Source organism: Eptesicus fuscus, chromosome 5 (genome assembly GCF_027574615.1).
Source record: "Eptesicus fuscus isolate TK198812 chromosome 5, DD_ASM_mEF_20220401, whole genome shotgun sequence".
NCBI classification, from domain to species: domain Eukaryota; kingdom Metazoa; phylum Chordata; class Mammalia; order Chiroptera; family Vespertilionidae; genus Eptesicus; species Eptesicus fuscus.
The window spans coordinates 8,090,919-8,107,788 of NC_072477.1; the positions used below are offsets into that span (position 1 = coordinate 8,090,919).

Sequence of the window (16,870 nt, forward strand, 5' to 3'; positions counted from 1 at the left end):
ATTTCCTGGTCAGTTTCTCTCTCCTGGTCTCTGCCCAGGGGCCCCAACCATTGTGGGACCCAAAGCTGCTGCTATGCAGAGTCCAGAGGCTTGGACAGAAGCTTTGGCAATGATAGCGCCTTCTAATTCATTTCACTCTCACACTGAAAGAGCACAGAAGAGTTAGGTGGGTCAAGGCAACGAGATGAGCTCAGCTGGGCAGGCTCAGACCTTGTCAAATTGGGGAGAGGTAATATGGGGCAGGGTGGTAGAGAAAATCCCAAGGAGGCCGGGTGAGGAACAGGAGCCAGCACATGCACACTAACCAGGGGTCATGATCAAAGCATTATAACAGGCGGCAGGTTTGGGCTAACAAGGAGGAGCTATAAACCAAAGGCCTTCTGAGGTCAAGAAGCCCTTAGACTTCTTGGCCAAGGCCACCAGCTAGTCTTCATGTGTTCCTTCACGAAAGGTTCTTCTGTGCAGGTGACTGAGCAGGGAAGGAGGAGACAGCAGGCAGAGCTGTCTCTGAAAGCCGCATGGCCGGCGAGGACACACATTTCCACACTCACATTCTGTCATTTCTTCTTGTCTCAAATACAGTTACAGAAAACTGAAGAATCGCCTTGGCCAGTAACTCCGAATTTGGCAAAGAAAGTGCCAGCTAGTAACACCCAGGGAAAACCTAAAATTTTCCATTATTTTATTCAGGAATTGCTTATGTCTGCTCTTCTAACTTGGGCTTATTTCTAATACAAGGAAAAGTAAATAAATCAGGATTTTTTTTTTTTTAAAAAGTAAAGCCTGTACCTTTGGCCAAAACCTGTAAGAAAAAAATCTGACAGAAGTATAGGGTGAGAAGATGGAGCTCCCAAAATCCTGACAGCTAGTTTTCCGCGTAAAATGTATTTACAAAAGCTCTCTGAGTCTGCAATCTAAGACAAACTACTTAGAAATAAGTTCCCAAACCTCTGCCAGGACACCAACATTTGAACTAATTTCTTTAAAACAGAAACAAGAGACTGCACAGCGAATGGAGGGTAAGGGCAAGACAGAACTGTGAGGAAAGGGAGCCCAGGACGAGGGAGTGTCCCTGGGGGGGTCTAGAGCCCTCGGCCCCTAAAGCATGCTTTCCAGCCTGGCTGTGCCCTCGAGGGCGAGACAAGATTTGTGAAGAAGCAAAACCTCAACCTTCTCGATCTCCAGCAGCAGAAGCCTCTCTCACCTACAAAGTGGGAGGAGTGGCATAATGGAAGTAGGCTGTCAGCCATGTAGGCTCAAGGTATGAGGCCAAATTCGAAGGTCTGATCTGTGATCTCTTAGAAGTCAAAATTAATTAAAAATCACTCTAAAAGTTATGGAGGTCTGCGGAGAGTCTGGTATATGAAAGGGTATAAAAGTGCATAAGCCTGAAACCATCTGCTATTTATTTTTTATCCATGCATTGTAATCCAGTGCATTTTAACATGGTATGTACGACTAAGTAAAGTTTTCTCTCTTCATTTCATATAGCTGCCAACCAGGAACTGAAAAACGCCATTATAATTTTATAGAATTGCTCAAAATATAAAGATGTAACTAAAGTCAGGGAGGGAAGGATGACTACCATACAAGGAAGAATTTTATACTTTCAGGTAGAAATAGGCACGCCTGCACCAATACAAAAGAACACAGAAGAAACGCAGTATCCATTATGTGTCATTACTAAATTCATTATCAAAATGAGACTCAAAATAGTATCTCCACCTCTCATCCCAAAGAGGGATCAGACTGTTAGTAACTCAGCTAACATTAATAACCCCCCATGCATACACCTGTGACTTAAAAACAGCAGCATGCCCCTGCCACTTCTTTGTCCTCCAGCCCACAACTAACCTATCTTTGAAAGAAAACCTTTCACCCACACGATTTCTCACACGCGAACATGCAGGTATATCCCACACAGTGGGTGTGTTATATGCAAATTAGCAGAATGTCTATTCTTGACATATAATGGGAGCTGAGGACGTTCTTCTGGATTTGAGCTTCTGTAGCCTTATGGCGGCTGTTAGTGGGCTATCCCTCTATTATGAAAACTCTGCTTTAATCCATCTTGAGGACACTCACAATTGCATCTGACACAAAGGAGCTACAGCAGACCAGTAGAAAAGAAAACATTGCAGGTGAGAGCAAAACTGTCAACAGATCTGAGCTAAAACAGTAAGACAAAGCCTTGGTCCACAGAGCAGAACAATCACACCCTGATGGTTGACATTTTAGATACTGAAGAATACATACAATTTTTTCTATTTTGCAAATTATTTCCTGTTTTCATGCCTCTTTTTCTTAAAAAAAAAAAAAAAATCCACTTGCACATCCAAGGTCGCCTGACTTTATATGTAAGTAAAAACGAGTAATAGGAGTCATGGCTGGACAACCACTATAGCGGGCTGGGAAGTTTCCAGAACCCGGCCTCCAGGAAGAAATTCTAGGAATTAACAAACAGATTGGTCACTGTCTTGAAATGTTTAGAACTTGGGTTGCCCCACATTCCTTGGGCAAGTGTTTCATTGTTCTTTATGGGGATGCTTACCAAGAGAGTATTGAGTATTTGGTAATCAACAAAGGCACAGTCTATCTATGAGAGACTATAAACAGCTCCATCTCTAGCAACTCATCCATCTTCTAAGTTATTAATTCAAGAGGGAGAGGAAACACTAGTGTTTTCCTGGTGGCTGAAAGAATGAAGGGTGAATCCAAGGTCTGAGGAACTGACTTCTCACTAATGGGGCCAATGTCAAGTATGACAGCTCCCCAGGGGGGTTTTCCTTTCAAATGTTGCTTTCTTTTCTGTTTCCAAGTTGCATTTTCAGTTAAACAAAGCCACCCCACTGCTTCAGATGGGGGTCCCTGATATCTGTAGAGGAAGTCACTGTCTGCCTCAGACACATTACGTGTCCACGTTGGGAGCTGGTCCTCCGGGAGCCAGGGCCTGCCATGCCCCATCAGGAAAGGGAAGAGCTTTCTCTGACTCCAGGCTAGATTCTCTGGCCTAAGGGAAGCCACCAGAGAGCAGGTGATCCCCTGTGCGATCCTCCAGGGGACACTTGGAGGACCCAGGCAGTCAAGGGCAAGAGAAAAAAGAACAGGAAAGCTCTATAGAAAGATGTGCTATTCATGAAGAGAGACAAGTTGCTTCTACATCCCACAAGTGGCCCCACAGAAGACTTCTGTCCACCACTTAGCCAGGAACCACAGGGCAGATACGGGAACTTTTAAGTATGCCTCCCTTTTATTTCGCTCAGTAATTAAAATTATTTATTCTAAAGCTTATAGAACAAAGATGCATTACTTCAAAATGGCACAATGCTTAACATACTTGTTGGAGGTGGAAATATTCATAAAGTTGTTCTTCATGGGCACAATCTCAAAATGTCTCCAAAATACCTCTCCAACCTAAATAATTTTACAACTAGATTTATGAAGTTGAATGATTCAATGACAAATACACATTTGTTTTAAAAAGATGAAAATGGAATTCATTGACATGGAATATGAGAGTCCAAAAAAACACATTCAGTCAGAAGAACCTACATTTTTGCCCTCTTCCTTCCTAAAACTAATTTGTTTTTGTTATTTATTCACCTCGCTATGATATAATAATCACTGTTTTCATGGTTCCCTTGAGCGCCGGGCAATTGAACCTGTCAGTGTTCTGCTGTCTCGTGACAAGTGCTTATTATGGTTGACTAATGTACTTCACAGTAGACTGGCCACCCGCGGCACTCACGGCATCGGGGCTGGACCCCGAGAAGATCAAGCCTCGTAGATTGGATCTGCTAGAAACTGGGGCCAATTAAGAGACTGCTCCCTGATGCCCACAGGAAAGCACCTTCAGGGCCTGAAACCTAGGCTGTTTGGAGGTGGCAGGTCACCAACCAAAACACTATCAGAAGCAAGTGACTTCTAGACCCTGAACCTGTGAGCCTTAAATCTCTCGTGGCTAGTTCACGAAGCCCAGTTCACCTGCCCTCTCCTCCAAATCAGTGTGGATCCCATTAATCTTCACGGTCACTTGTGTCAGTTGCTTGTGCTCAAAAGCGGTGTAGCTGCTGATGTGTGAGCAGGAGGGGCTGGCCTACGGCAACCCACTGGGAGAGTCAACACCTGCCCGACCTCAGGAACACGATATTGCCAGGCTGTGATTTTGCTTCCACCCTCCTCTTGGCTGCCTAGCATCGTGGTTCAATGGGAGCCACTTCATTCTGACTACATCATGCCCGGCACCCACTGCTGTCATCTTCCAGCAATCACTGCCCTCACAGAGCTTCAATGTGCCCCCAGAAGCTCTTCAAAGACAGCTGAGGACCATTCTTCGTTTGAAGGTATACCAACTCTTTATTAAATCTCAAGGCTTTGAGAGAAACTCAATTCTGGTCCTAAGGACGAGTATCATATAGCAGTGAGGGAAGGGGACCCAGTGGTGGATATTAAATGGCAAATGACAGGTATCCTTCCTCCTCTTTTTCCAGGTAAATGCCTCAACTTCTGTGCTCACACACACACAGCATTTCCATACTCAGTATACAACCATTACACTATGGTGGAGATTTTTTACTTTTCAACTTCACCTACCAGATAATAAATCTTGGAAGGAAGGGGCCATGGCTTATTCATATCTGTTTCCCCAGCACCTGGGCCAGATCAAGGCTCATAATGGCTTAATGAGCCTTCCTCCATCTCTCAGGCTGAGTTGGCCACTCCCTCCTCCGTTGTACTTTACATACTGCACAATGGTTAGCATATTATTGGCATGGGCCTATGCCTTTCTCATCTCTATATTCCCAAAACCTAGTCCAAAATAGGTGGTGAGTAAATATTTGTCAAGGGCAATACTGCTGAGTAGTCAAATGTGTCCGGATAATGCAAGACTTCAGTAGTGCAGGCACTACAACGTCACTGTAGGTTTTCAATGCAGGGCGTGATCTGATATAAAGTAGACTTTTAGCAAAATTCGTCTAGGCAACCATAAGGCAGAAGACTGGATTGGTGTGGAAAGAGATGAAGTCAGTACAAAAAGCTCAGAGCTGTTATGGTCACCTGGGCAAGTGACAGAAGCCTGACCAGACTGTGCTCCACAATGAACAGACCCTGAGGTCGGATGCTGACCCTACTTACGCCAGCTATGTGATCTTGGGCAAGTCACTGAACCCCCTAAGCCTCAGTCTCCTCATCTATGATACAGGACCAACGTCTCATACGGCTGTAAGGATAAAGTGAGGGGAATATGTAAAGCATATTGCCTGGCACACACAGGGGCAGAAATATTTGCTTTATGCATATGGCCCAGAGCTTCCTTGTTTTTCCAAACATAAGTGGATCTCATGAAAGTATTACAAACAAGCCATAAGCCTACCTGGACAAGCAGAAGGAGGTTTGTATCTGGTAGAGGAGATTTCAGCTTCAGGGCCTGCAGGAGTTCCAGAACAACACTACGAGACAAGTACATTTTATCCCGCTCCTAAATAAAACAAAATAGAAGGAGGTAAGCAATTTCTAAAATTCAATTAGAACAGATGAAAGTCAAAAGAGCTTCTAAAAGAGTCATAGATCAGAAATAAAAAATACTACTTAAAAATGCATAACGAACTGTCCTCAATAAATAAAATTAAAAATAAAAAGGAAAAAATTTAAAGGCATTTTTGTGTGTATGAGTTTACTGCAGCACTGAGAACACGTAATTTTTTACAATATGTTTTTATTAATTTCAGAGAGGGAGAGAGAGATAGAAACATCAATGATGAGAGAGAATCACTGATCAGCTGCCTCTTGCATGCCCCCTACTAGGGATCGAGCCCACAACCTGGGCATGTGCCCTGACTGGGAACTGAACCATGTCTTCCTGGTTCGTAAGTCAATGCTCAACCACTGAGCAACACCGGCCAGGTGAGAACACATAATTTAATGCAGGGGTGTGGAACGCCCAGCCTGCAGGCCATATAAGGCCTGAGAAATCATTTAGTCTGGCCCTGCCAAGGCATTAGGGGTGAGTTAATGAAATGTTTGACCAAATATAACAGGATAATTTTTAAGTTGATAATTTTATATGGCCCAAAAATAATGTTATAAATAACCAAATGGCCCTTGGCAGAAAAAATGGTTCCCCATCCCTCATTTAATGGATAAGAAAACAATAGGCTAGTTCTTCAATACTGAAACCACAGGATTTGGTTCTTATCCACAGGGAATGATATAGGTTCTCAGCATTGCAGAAGTTAAACAAATCTAAAAGCTTTTTGTTTCAATAGAAAATGATTTAGAGATAAACATGTACAACTGCTTAAAGGATCTTGAATCTTCTCTAAGGAACTTACTTTTTAAAGGGATAATTTTAAGCACACAGAAAAACAGAGAGATGAAATATATTATATATTTCATCACATTGTAACATTTTGCTCTGATTTTACATTTTACATTTTTTTAAATAATAATTCAAACCACAGAAACAGTTGAAGGTAACTATATGGTGCACTCTATTCTTTCTTCCTTCCTTGAAGTAGCACTAGTTTGAATCTACTTATTATTTCATGTATGTTTTTATACTTTTACTATATATATATTATATTAGTATTATTTTTGAGTATTTTTAAGATTTGTATTATAAAGTATTATTATAAAACTAGAGGCCCGGTGCACGAAATTCATGTGGGGGGGAGGGGGAATGTCCCTCAGCCCAGCCTGCACCCTCTCTAATCTGGGACATCCCTCTCACAATCTAGGACTGCTGGCTCCCAACCACTCACCCGCCTTGGCCTGATTGCCCCTAACTGCTTCTGTCTGCCAGCCTGATCACCCCCTAACTTCCCAGCTGGCCCGATTGCCCTTAACTGCGCTCCCCTGCTGTCCTGGTCACCCCTAACTGCCCTCCCCTGCCAGTCTGGTCGCCACTAACTGCCCTCCCCTGCCAGCCTTGTTGACCCCAACTGCCCTCCCCTGAAGGCCTGGTCCCCCCCCCAACTGCCCTCCCCTGCAGGCCTGGTCCCCCCCAACTGCCCTCTCCTGCAGGCTTGCCCCCCCCCCCAGTTGTCTTCCCCTGCAGGCTTGGTCCCCCCAATTGCCCTCCCCTGCAGGCCTGGTCTCCCCCAACTGCCCTCCTCTGCTGGCCTGGTCACCCCTAACTGCCCTCCCTGCTGGCCTGGGTCCCCCCCCACAACTGCCCTCCCCTGAAGGCCTGGTCCCCACTCAACTGCCCTCCCCTGCAGTCCTGGTCCCCCCCAACTGCCCTCCCCTGCTGACCTGGTCCCCCCCAACTACCCTCCCCTGCTGACCTGGTCTCCCCCAACTGCCCTCCTCTGCCAGCCCAGTCACCCCTAACTGCCCTCCCTGCTTGCCTGATCACCCCCAACTGCCCTCCCCTGCAGGCCTGGTCTCCCCAACTGCCCTCCCCTGCAGGCCTGGGTCCCCCCGCCAACTGCCCTCCCCTGCAGGCCTGGTCTCCCCAACTGCCCTCCCCTGCAGGCCTGGTCCCCCCAACTGCCCTCCCCTGCAGGCCTGGGTCCCCCCCCAACTGCCCTCCCTTGCTGGCCTGGTCTCCCCAAACTACCCTCCTCTGCTGGCCTGGTCACCCCTAACTGCCCACAACTGCCCTCCCCTGCAGGCCATCTTGTGGCAGCCATCTTGTGTCCACATGGGGGCAGTCATCTTTGATCACATGGGGGTGGCCATCTTGTGTCTTGGAGTGATGGTCAATTTGCATATTACTCTTTTATTAGATAGGATACTAGAGGCCTGATGCATGAAATTCATGCAAGAGTAGGCCTTCCTTCTCCCAGCTGCTGACACTGGCTTCCCTCTGGCACCTGGGACCTCAGCTGGCTTCCCTCTGGCCACCCACAGGGCACCCGGGACCCGGGCTTCCCTTGCAGCCCCAGCTTCATCCAGAAGGATGTCCAGTCTAATTAGCATATTATGCTTTTATTGTTATAGATAATGTCCAATGCTTGTCTCCATTATAATGTGTAATATTATTTTTGCATGTTTTTACATTTCTATTGTAGTGTATAATATATATATATATATATACATATATATACACATAAATATTGCATATTTTAAACTTCTTATCAATTGTATCATACTCTATATCTTTCTGCAACTTATAATTTTTCACTATATTACATTTTTTTAAATTAGCCCCTCTTGATACACACAGCTCTAGTTCATACCCAAACCCATCAATCTGTCCTCCTATCAATGGAACGCTAGATTGTTCTCAAATTTGTCTTTTTTATTGTCAATTATAATAGATGCAGAAAAGTACATAAAACCTAAGTGCACAGATAAGTAGATTAACATCAGCAGCAGGTCAAGCAACGGCACATAGAAGCATCTTAGAAGCCTCCTGTGTGTCCTTTCTTGACCACAATCAAGAACCTGGAGACCCTGTGGGTTTGTACCTATTGTCTTGTCTTTCTACTCATTCTCACCCATGCTATCTTGCCTCCTCATATGTCCGGTTATCTTTGTGTGCTGGATGCTTTATTAAAAAGTTACTTATAAAAATAATTTGAGACCTGAAATGTTATCTTCCTCCAAAGAGCTTTCTGTTTGTTTTTGCTGGGTACCTGAAGGCCCTAGAGGTCCAGGGTTACCTTAATAAATGTATGAGACTTGTACTTTCTTATCTCAGGCCACCAAAGAACTTGACACCCAGCTGTGTAGTTCTGACCAAAAGTGTATGTGAGGGTGGGTGTTTTAGAGAGAGTTCCTGACAGAGTTCCCACTCTTGATAGATCCTGGATTGTGACTTTTGTCCCCCTAGCATGAATCTTCCAGAATTTCGGCTAAGTCTTTCAGTCACTTCTTCCAGATAGGCAAACACCTCGCCTTCAGGGCTAGGCTCACATCTCTACATTCCTCTGCTCTCCCAGATCTTAGCCTTCTCTTCTATATCTGTTAGCATTTTAATGCTTTTAAGAAGTTTTCAGAAAATACTCTGTTCACTTTTTTAAACTTTTTAAGTTAAATGGGAGGATAGGTTCAAATTATCTACTCCATCCTTATCAGAGATAAAGGCTAGGATTTTTTTAAATGTGTAGGTTATTTTGTGAGAATAAGCCTCTTTATTATGCTGGGTCCTCATCCATGAACATGAGATGTGTCTCTATTAAACGTTGTTTAATAAAATTTTCTGGTTATCTCCATAAAGTTCTTGCAGATTTTGATAGATTTTTTGTTGCCATAATAAATGACATTTTTAAGTACATTTACTAGAATAAACATTTGTAGCTAAATATTAAGGTAGGTGGTTTCTGGGTATCCATTTGAACCTAGCATCCTTGCTGAACTCTCTTATCCTATATAATAAAGAGGTAATATGCAAATTGACCATCACTTCAACACACAAGATGGCTACCCCCATGTGGTCAAAGATGGCCACCACAAGATGGCCAGCAGGGGAGGGCAGTTGTGGGCAATCAGGCCTGTAGGGGAGGGCAGTTGGGAGGGACCAGGCCTGAAAGGGAGGGCAGTTGGGGGCAATCAGGCCTGCAGGGGAGGGAAGTTGGGGGTGACCAAGCCTGCAGGGTAGGAAAGTTGGGGGGGACCCAGTCCTGCAGGGAGGGCAGTTGGGGGGGGGACCAGGCCAGCAGGGGAAGACAGTTGGGGGGCGGGGACCCAAGCCTGCAGGAGAGGGCAGTTGGGGGTGACCGGGCCAGCAGGGGAGGGCAATTGGGGGCAATCAGGCCAGCAGGAGAGCAGTTAGGCGTTGATCAGGCTGGCAGGGGAGTGGTTAGGGGGTGATCAGGCTGGCAGGCAGAAGTGGTTAGGGGCAATCAGGCAGGCAGGTTAGCAGTTGGGAGCCAGCAGTCCTGGATTGTGAGAGGGCAGTCGGACATCCCTCGAGGGGTCCCAGATTGGATAGGGTGCAGGCTGGGCTGTGGGACAGCCCCCTTCCATGCACGAATTTCGTGCATCGGGCCTCTAGTAAAAGTTATAAAAAGGTGCCTATAAATAAATTCTCTTTGGTTCATTTATAATCACATATCTACAAAAAGTGAGAGTTTTATTTTTCCTTTCCTTTCCAATTATGTTATATTTTTCTTCCTGTCTTACTGAACTTAGTAGGACACGCAGGACCAGAGTGAACAGGAGCAGTGGTAACGGGCATCCTTATCTTACTTATTATTGTAAAGGGACTACTGCTGGAACCTCACCATTAAGTATAATGTTTCCTAGAGGTTTCTGATTAACAACCTTTGTCAAGATAAAGAAATTACTTCTATTCCTAGTTGGACAAGAATTATCATAAGTGGATGTTGAATTATAAAGAGTGTTTCTTTTCTATCTGCTGAGACAATGATAAAAGTTTTTCTCCATTAATCTGGTAGCATGGGGACATAAACAGGTGTTCTAATAGTTAAACCACTATTACATTTCAAGAAAATCCTCACGAGGTCATGAGGCTTGAGTTTTAATGCATTATTTTGCTATTATTCCTTCAGAATTTTTGTATCTCTGACAGGTTAGTATCAACTATCTATTGGCCTCATAATGTATTGCAATACATCTTTTAGTGTTGTTTCAGTTAAAAATATATTAGGAGATTTCTAATTTTCCAAATAGTTTATTTAGCCTTCACTCTTAAATAATAGCTTAGCTGGCAGAGAATTCCAGGTGAACAGTTACTTTTTTCTCACAATTTTAAAGACATTTTCCCCATTATCTCTGGCTTCCACTGTGCTGTTGAGAAGTTGTTGTCAGTCTATCTATAAAGTGTCTTTTCTTTTGCTTGCTCTTAAAAATTTTTATCTGTCTTGGTTGTTCTACCAATTTGTACCTTACTTATGTAGTCTATGACACGAGCAGGTAAATTTCTAGTTTATTTATAATACTTTCAGTGCTCATTGTGCTTCCTGAATCAAAGCATTATTGACTTAAATCAATTCTAGAAATGCTAAGAATCCTATATTCCCTTCTCTGAAACAGTTCTCTTTCTCATCATCTCTTCATCTCTCTTTGCTGCATACTATATAATTTCTTCATTTCTACTTGCCATTTTACCAATTCCCTCTTTGGCTATGTCTAATTTGCTGTTTAACCTGTCCATCAAGTTTTTTATGTCAGTGACTATTTCATTTCTAGTCTTCCTACTTTTTCCAAATCTTTCTGGGTGTGTTTTTTTTAAGTGACTAAATCTCTTCTCATGTTTTTAATTCTCCTTTGCACGATTATCATTCAAAGTATGTTTTATAATCTCTACCACATAGTTCTAATATTGGAAAACCTTAGGGGGAAAATAATCTTGCTGTTTGTTAACTCTGTTATCTAACTCATGGTGGATTATTTCTTCATATGATTTATAATTTTAGGTTCTGAGCTCATGTTCATCAGGATCTTATCTGTGGAAATCCTGTTAGGCCTAGGTCGAAAGCATATCCCTCCAGAGAGGTTTGAGGATTGACTTCAGGTTTGCTTCTGCCAGGCACCCCAATGCTATTCCTTGCTCAGTACCTATGTTACTTGACTTTTTAGTTTGGGGGTTCACAGAGCATGTAGGTAATGTAAATCAAATTATAAACATGTTCAAAGGTAGGTTCATGTTTACTAATTCTCAACGTTACTATAAATCTTTCTCTCAGTTCTCAGATTATACAGATCCCATTCTTTGTCACCTCCAATATAAGAATACATTCTTTCCAAATCACCCTTTTACCAAATGGATAGCCTTTCAGGGGTTCTGACTTTCTGCTGGGGATGACTCAGTTCTAATTCCCAGCCTAAAATAGTCCCAAGACCTCACCTGCTTTCTCTGTGTGGGCTTTCAAACTCAAGCCACTAAGTTACCAAAACAAGCACCACCACCCCTTCCCCATCTCAAGACTTCTACAATATCAGCTTATATGCTTATCCCTCTGGTTCTCAATTTCCTCTGCACTTTAGTCTCCTTTCATTTATATAAAATTAGCTCTATTTTTAAAATCATGTTTGTTTCATCCAGCATTTCTGGTGTTTAAGTGGGGCAATTTTCAGGTTATCTAGGCTGCCAGATTGACAGAAAGAGAAGTCTCCAAGTCCCTTACATTTCCATGCCCTTTCTTTTTTTTAAATAGAGAGAAGGCTTGATTAGATACTGCTATTTAACTATTTCTTACAGTTTCTCATTATCTATGAAGTAGATGGGAACACCCTAGATTGAAGCTTTCTGTAAGTAACATTCATTCATTTCAAGTTGAAAAATGAGAAAGGGTGACGACAGTAGGATGTGGGAGGTCCCTAAAGTTATGATAGATTATGAAGGGATAATAATGTATAGTGAATATTCAAATCCAAGAGTATATTGAATTCAAATTGGTGGAAGGTCCCCTGTCATTAATACCAATATTGGACAACTATTGGAATTAAAAAATTCAAACTCATTATGGTTCGTCCTCTAGGAAATGTATTAATTTAAATAAATCAAGCATAAAGAAAATGACTTTTAAATATGGAGCATCTTTTCATCCTATTTGGTGCTGTGTCCTATAGATCAATTTTTTTTAGGTTAAAAGAAGGAAAAAGTTATTTTTCAGGAAGGATTTGAAAAAAGACAGAATGCTGATTATTTTGGTAGTTAGGAAGCATATTGTTCTAGACAGAGTAATGGTTTATAATCAGAAAGACTAAAGAGAGGATTATCACGGAACACTTAACATGGCAGAGTGGACACCAAATGGAAAGAAATGAGACAACAGTGTTTTAAATAGAATTAAAGCCTTGGTATAAAATTAGAATTTTATGAGGAAAATAAAGGGCTCACAGAAGTGAACAACATGAATAAAGAAGTATTCTGAACATTCAAGAAAACAGCAGAAACAGAGACCCCATTGAAAATAAACTTGGAAATTGGATAAGTAAGATTTGCACATTGTTCGTAAAGGGACAGAAATGCCTCCTGCTTTTCCATTAGTGTCTACCAGCTCCAACAAGGCTGCTATATGCATTGGGCAAGCAGTAGTTTTCCACTTAGTCAGTGGTGGGGCAGGGGATCTAAAGATAATGCAATAGAGAAAGCATTATTAAGGCAAGATGACAAAAGATGAGATCACAATCTCAGAGGCCGAGAACCCAGCACTGGGGAGACAGATAAATGATGAGACTTAAGGAGCTCTTCACAGGCTTTTACAAATGACTGCCCCATTTTTTTCTACTTTGAGTATAAAATAATATGTAGTGACGGCTAGCCCACTAATCATGGGTAAACTTGAAAAGGACTTTAAGAGGTCATTTAGACCATTATCTCATTTTATTCAAAATACTCTTCTCTTGTCTGGCCAGCGTGGTCAGTGGTAGAGCATCGACCTATGAACCAAAGCAAATCATGGTTTGGATTCCTGGTTAGGGCACATGCCTGGGTTGAGGGCTCAATCCCCAGTGGGGGCACGCAGAAGGCAGTGGATCAATGGTTCTCTCTTATCAATATGTTTCTATCTCTCTTTCCCTATCCATTCCTCTCTGAAATCAATAAAAATATTTTTTAAATAGCTCTTCTCTTCTAAACTATATGATTCTCAATCCTCCAAATTTGCATATTTAAGACATTTTATGTATATACTAGAGGCCCGGTGCACGGATTCATGCACTGGTGGGGTCCCAGATTGCGAGAGGGCAATTCCTAGGTGATGCATCCTGGAATCAGGCTCCCTCCTCTCTGGTTCTGGGTGCATCACCTGAGAACCACAGCTGACAAGTCACTACAGCTCGGCAGCTCCTGCGTTGAACATCTGCCCCCTAGTGGTCAGTGCACATCATAGTTACCGGTCAGAGCATCTGCCCCCTGGTGGTCATTGCATGTCATAGCTACCAGCCGGACGGTCAAACAGTTGGATGGTCAAATAGTCAGTCACTTAGGCTTTTATATATGTAGATGTAAAGTGTTTCTTTCCAATGATATTTATTAGACCTCAGTAGAATTACCTATTTTAAAACTACATTGAAGCAATTAGCCTAACAGGGATTTGACACAACTATGCACACTTACCTTAGTGAAAGCTCGGTAACATAAGCCACACACCTCCACCAGGTAGGCCAGAGTGAAGACAGCATTCTGAATTACGAAGCTGAGCAGTTTTGAAAACGGTTCCAACAAACTCTGCAATGAGATTGGGGCCAAATAAAATCCATTGCTGATGCTTTCACTTTAAAAAGTATTCAAGTCTTAAGATACTTTAATGGGATCACTCTTTTCTTTTTATTTAAAATCTCTTGCCAGGTGGCTACTGTACCAACGCTGTTGGTCTAACAAGAACAGAACTACACCTTCAATCAATGGCTTAAAGAGCATGGTTTAATCATTTTATTGCTTAATAAAAGCATTTTTCCCCCAGACGGCATCATTTTTAAACCCACCTAACTCCAATGCTATCCTCATGTGCACCCCCAGCTGCCGAGACTCTGTGAGGTTTGCATTAGATCTCCCACTCTACTTCTCAGAACCCCTAGGCCTATATGGGTTCGTCAGATCCAGCTCCTCTCAAAGTCTGTCACCTCAGTTAGATAGCACAAACCAACCCTGCCATGTGAGCACCAAAGCACGATTAGCTTAGATACAACTCATCATAACCCAGCTTCCTGCCAAGGTTTAGCATCAGAAAGGCATCGTCAGTTTTGCTTTCCGCATCTGAAATCCACCCATAAAGGGTCGGTTTTAATCCATATGTGTTCTGAAGCCATTTAGAAACATTCATGGAGCACCTACTAAGTATCAGGCAGAGTTCGATGCTTTCATATAGTTTCTCTTATTCAAATTCCTGTAACAATCCTGGGGAGACAGTATGTTGCAATAGTTAAGGACACAAGTCTAGGGTTTCACACACGTGTTTTCAAACTCCAGCTCCCTGTGACCTTGGACAGGCGATTTAACCTCTCTGGACTTGGTTCTCTCCTCTGTAAAGGGCGGGCAACAATGGCCTCCATGTCATTGTGCTGTTGTGAGAATTAAAGGGGATAACATATGTAACGCACTTGGCAACAGTAAGCCCTCCATCACTATTAGCTGTGATCTGCTTCGTAACTCTGAAGCTTTAGCACCCCTATGCTGCAGCTGAGGCAGTTAAGCAGGAAGTAACTTGCACAAAGCCATGCAGATATCGAATGGGATTCAAAACCAAATTCCGGGGCAATTTTCCAGAGGCAGAAATGCTCTGTGGGGAAGACAGGATTATTTATATGGGGATCCAAAAGACTCCCATGCCATTATTTCCACTACCTCTGAACCTCTACAGCCCTAACTGTCTGGTTTACCACAGTAATACCTGCTCCATGTGTAAATGCAGGATCTGTAGAAAGTATGGATGAGGAAATAAAAGTCACCCATAATCCTACCACCCAGTGATAACATTTTGTTATATTTCCCTTCTTTGTGGCACACAAGTTTATAAGTTGAAATCTTACACAGATACAATCCTACATTTTGTTAATAAAATAACAAAAGTAATGTCCAATGCTACTTAATTCTTCATAATCATCCATTTCAATGACCACAAAGTCCATTTCATTATAACATCCCAATAAATAGGTTTTTGCACAATATCTGCATTTTCTTCTTATTCCTTAGAATAGAGTCCCAGAAAGCAAACGACTAAATCAAAGGAAATGGTCATTTTATGATCCTTTTTCCTTATTGATATAAAATGAATTCATTACATGTGAGTTGCCCCTGAGGGTAGGAATTATATCTTTAATTTGTTTGTATTCCCCACATAAACCCATGTAGTACTTTCCCCATAAAATAAATCTTAAAAAGAAACGCTTTGAAGTAGTGCTGCTGATTCAGCATTCTTTGCTCTGTATAAATGTTGCCTTGGATGATGGATGAATGGGGACAGGAATATGTCTCTGTTGATATATAATGCATCCCTGCTTGCCAAGAAACCAAGAAACCTCAATTCAAACCTACATAGAAATTTTCTCTTTTATCCAGCAAAGCAGTATGGCTTTATGGTGCAACAGAAAAATCAAGGAACTTGAAATCAAAGGACCGAAGGTCCACTAACCAGCTCTGTAACCTTGGCCAAGACTTCATCTCTCTGAGCTTTTCCCTTAACTGCTAATGAACAGATTAGACCAAATGATCTCTTTGCAACTTTCCAGCATAAACCATGAGTCTGTGAAAGCACATTCAAGGTAAAAATTGCAGGAAATGTGCCTGCTTGGTGTGTTAACTAATAGTCACAAGCCGCTGCAGTACAATCTACTGCACCATTGCATATAACGCAGCCCAGAAATGAGGCCAGGAACACAAAGGTGAATGGGACGCAATGCTGGAATTCATGGAGCTCAGTCTCCCTGGGGAGACGGCAGTACAATGTAAGAGCTAATTCAGAGAGCTCTAGCAAGTACTATGGGATATGCTATAGGAGGAAGTTGCTACAGAGAATATGAGTATTTTTAATTGAAATTCAAATTCTCATTATGAAGATTGAGAAGTTCGCCTCATTGACAAGGATATACAGCATTTCAAGTAAAGGAAATGGCCTAAGCAAAGGCAAGGAAGTATGAAATTAAGTAAGACTATAAATGTAAAGCAGTTAGCACAATGCCTGCCACATGGTAAGTGCTCAAAAACAGTGGGGTTGCTTGGATGATGATGATGATGATTCTGAAAGTAGGCAGGAGGCATGGGGGATGGGACAGGTAGCCGAAGACTAAATTGGAAAGGTAGGCTGGCAAGTTAATGAAGTACCTTCTTCTTATGCCACATTAAGGCATTTTGGACATTACCCTAAAAGAAATGAGAAAGTATCAAAGATTTTAAAGCAAGGAATTAATGTGATGAGATCTGTGTTTAGAAGGATCACCTTGTTCGTAGTATGGAGGACAGACTGATGGACATGGCCCCACACTAAGAGAACTAATTATTAAAAATGATACTGTG

General features: G+C 42.4%; 1 protein-coding gene and 1 long non-coding RNA gene across 4 annotated transcripts in view; one reads left to right on the forward strand and one right to left on the reverse strand.

The window, feature by feature from the left end:
- UNC79 (unc-79 homolog, NALCN channel complex subunit) overlaps window positions 1–16,870 on the reverse strand; it is a 165,775-nt gene that overhangs the window by 27,968 nt on the left and 120,937 nt on the right. For all 3 annotated transcript variants that reach the window (XM_028136886.2, XM_028136889.2, XM_054715450.1), the window contains 2 exons: window positions 13,976–14,086; window positions 5,375–5,479 (listed from right to left, as the gene is read on the reverse strand). In XM_028136886.2, the coding sequence (XP_027992687.2) occupies window positions 5,375–5,479; window positions 13,976–14,086 (216 nt within the window). The remainder of the gene's footprint in view (window positions 1–5,374; window positions 5,480–13,975; window positions 14,087–16,870) is intronic.
- LOC129148956 (uncharacterized) lies at window positions 3,775–8,523 on the forward strand. The gene is made up of 2 exons (XR_008555949.1): window positions 3,775–4,343; window positions 8,265–8,523. It is a non-coding gene; the product is annotated as an uncharacterized LOC129148956 (long non-coding RNA).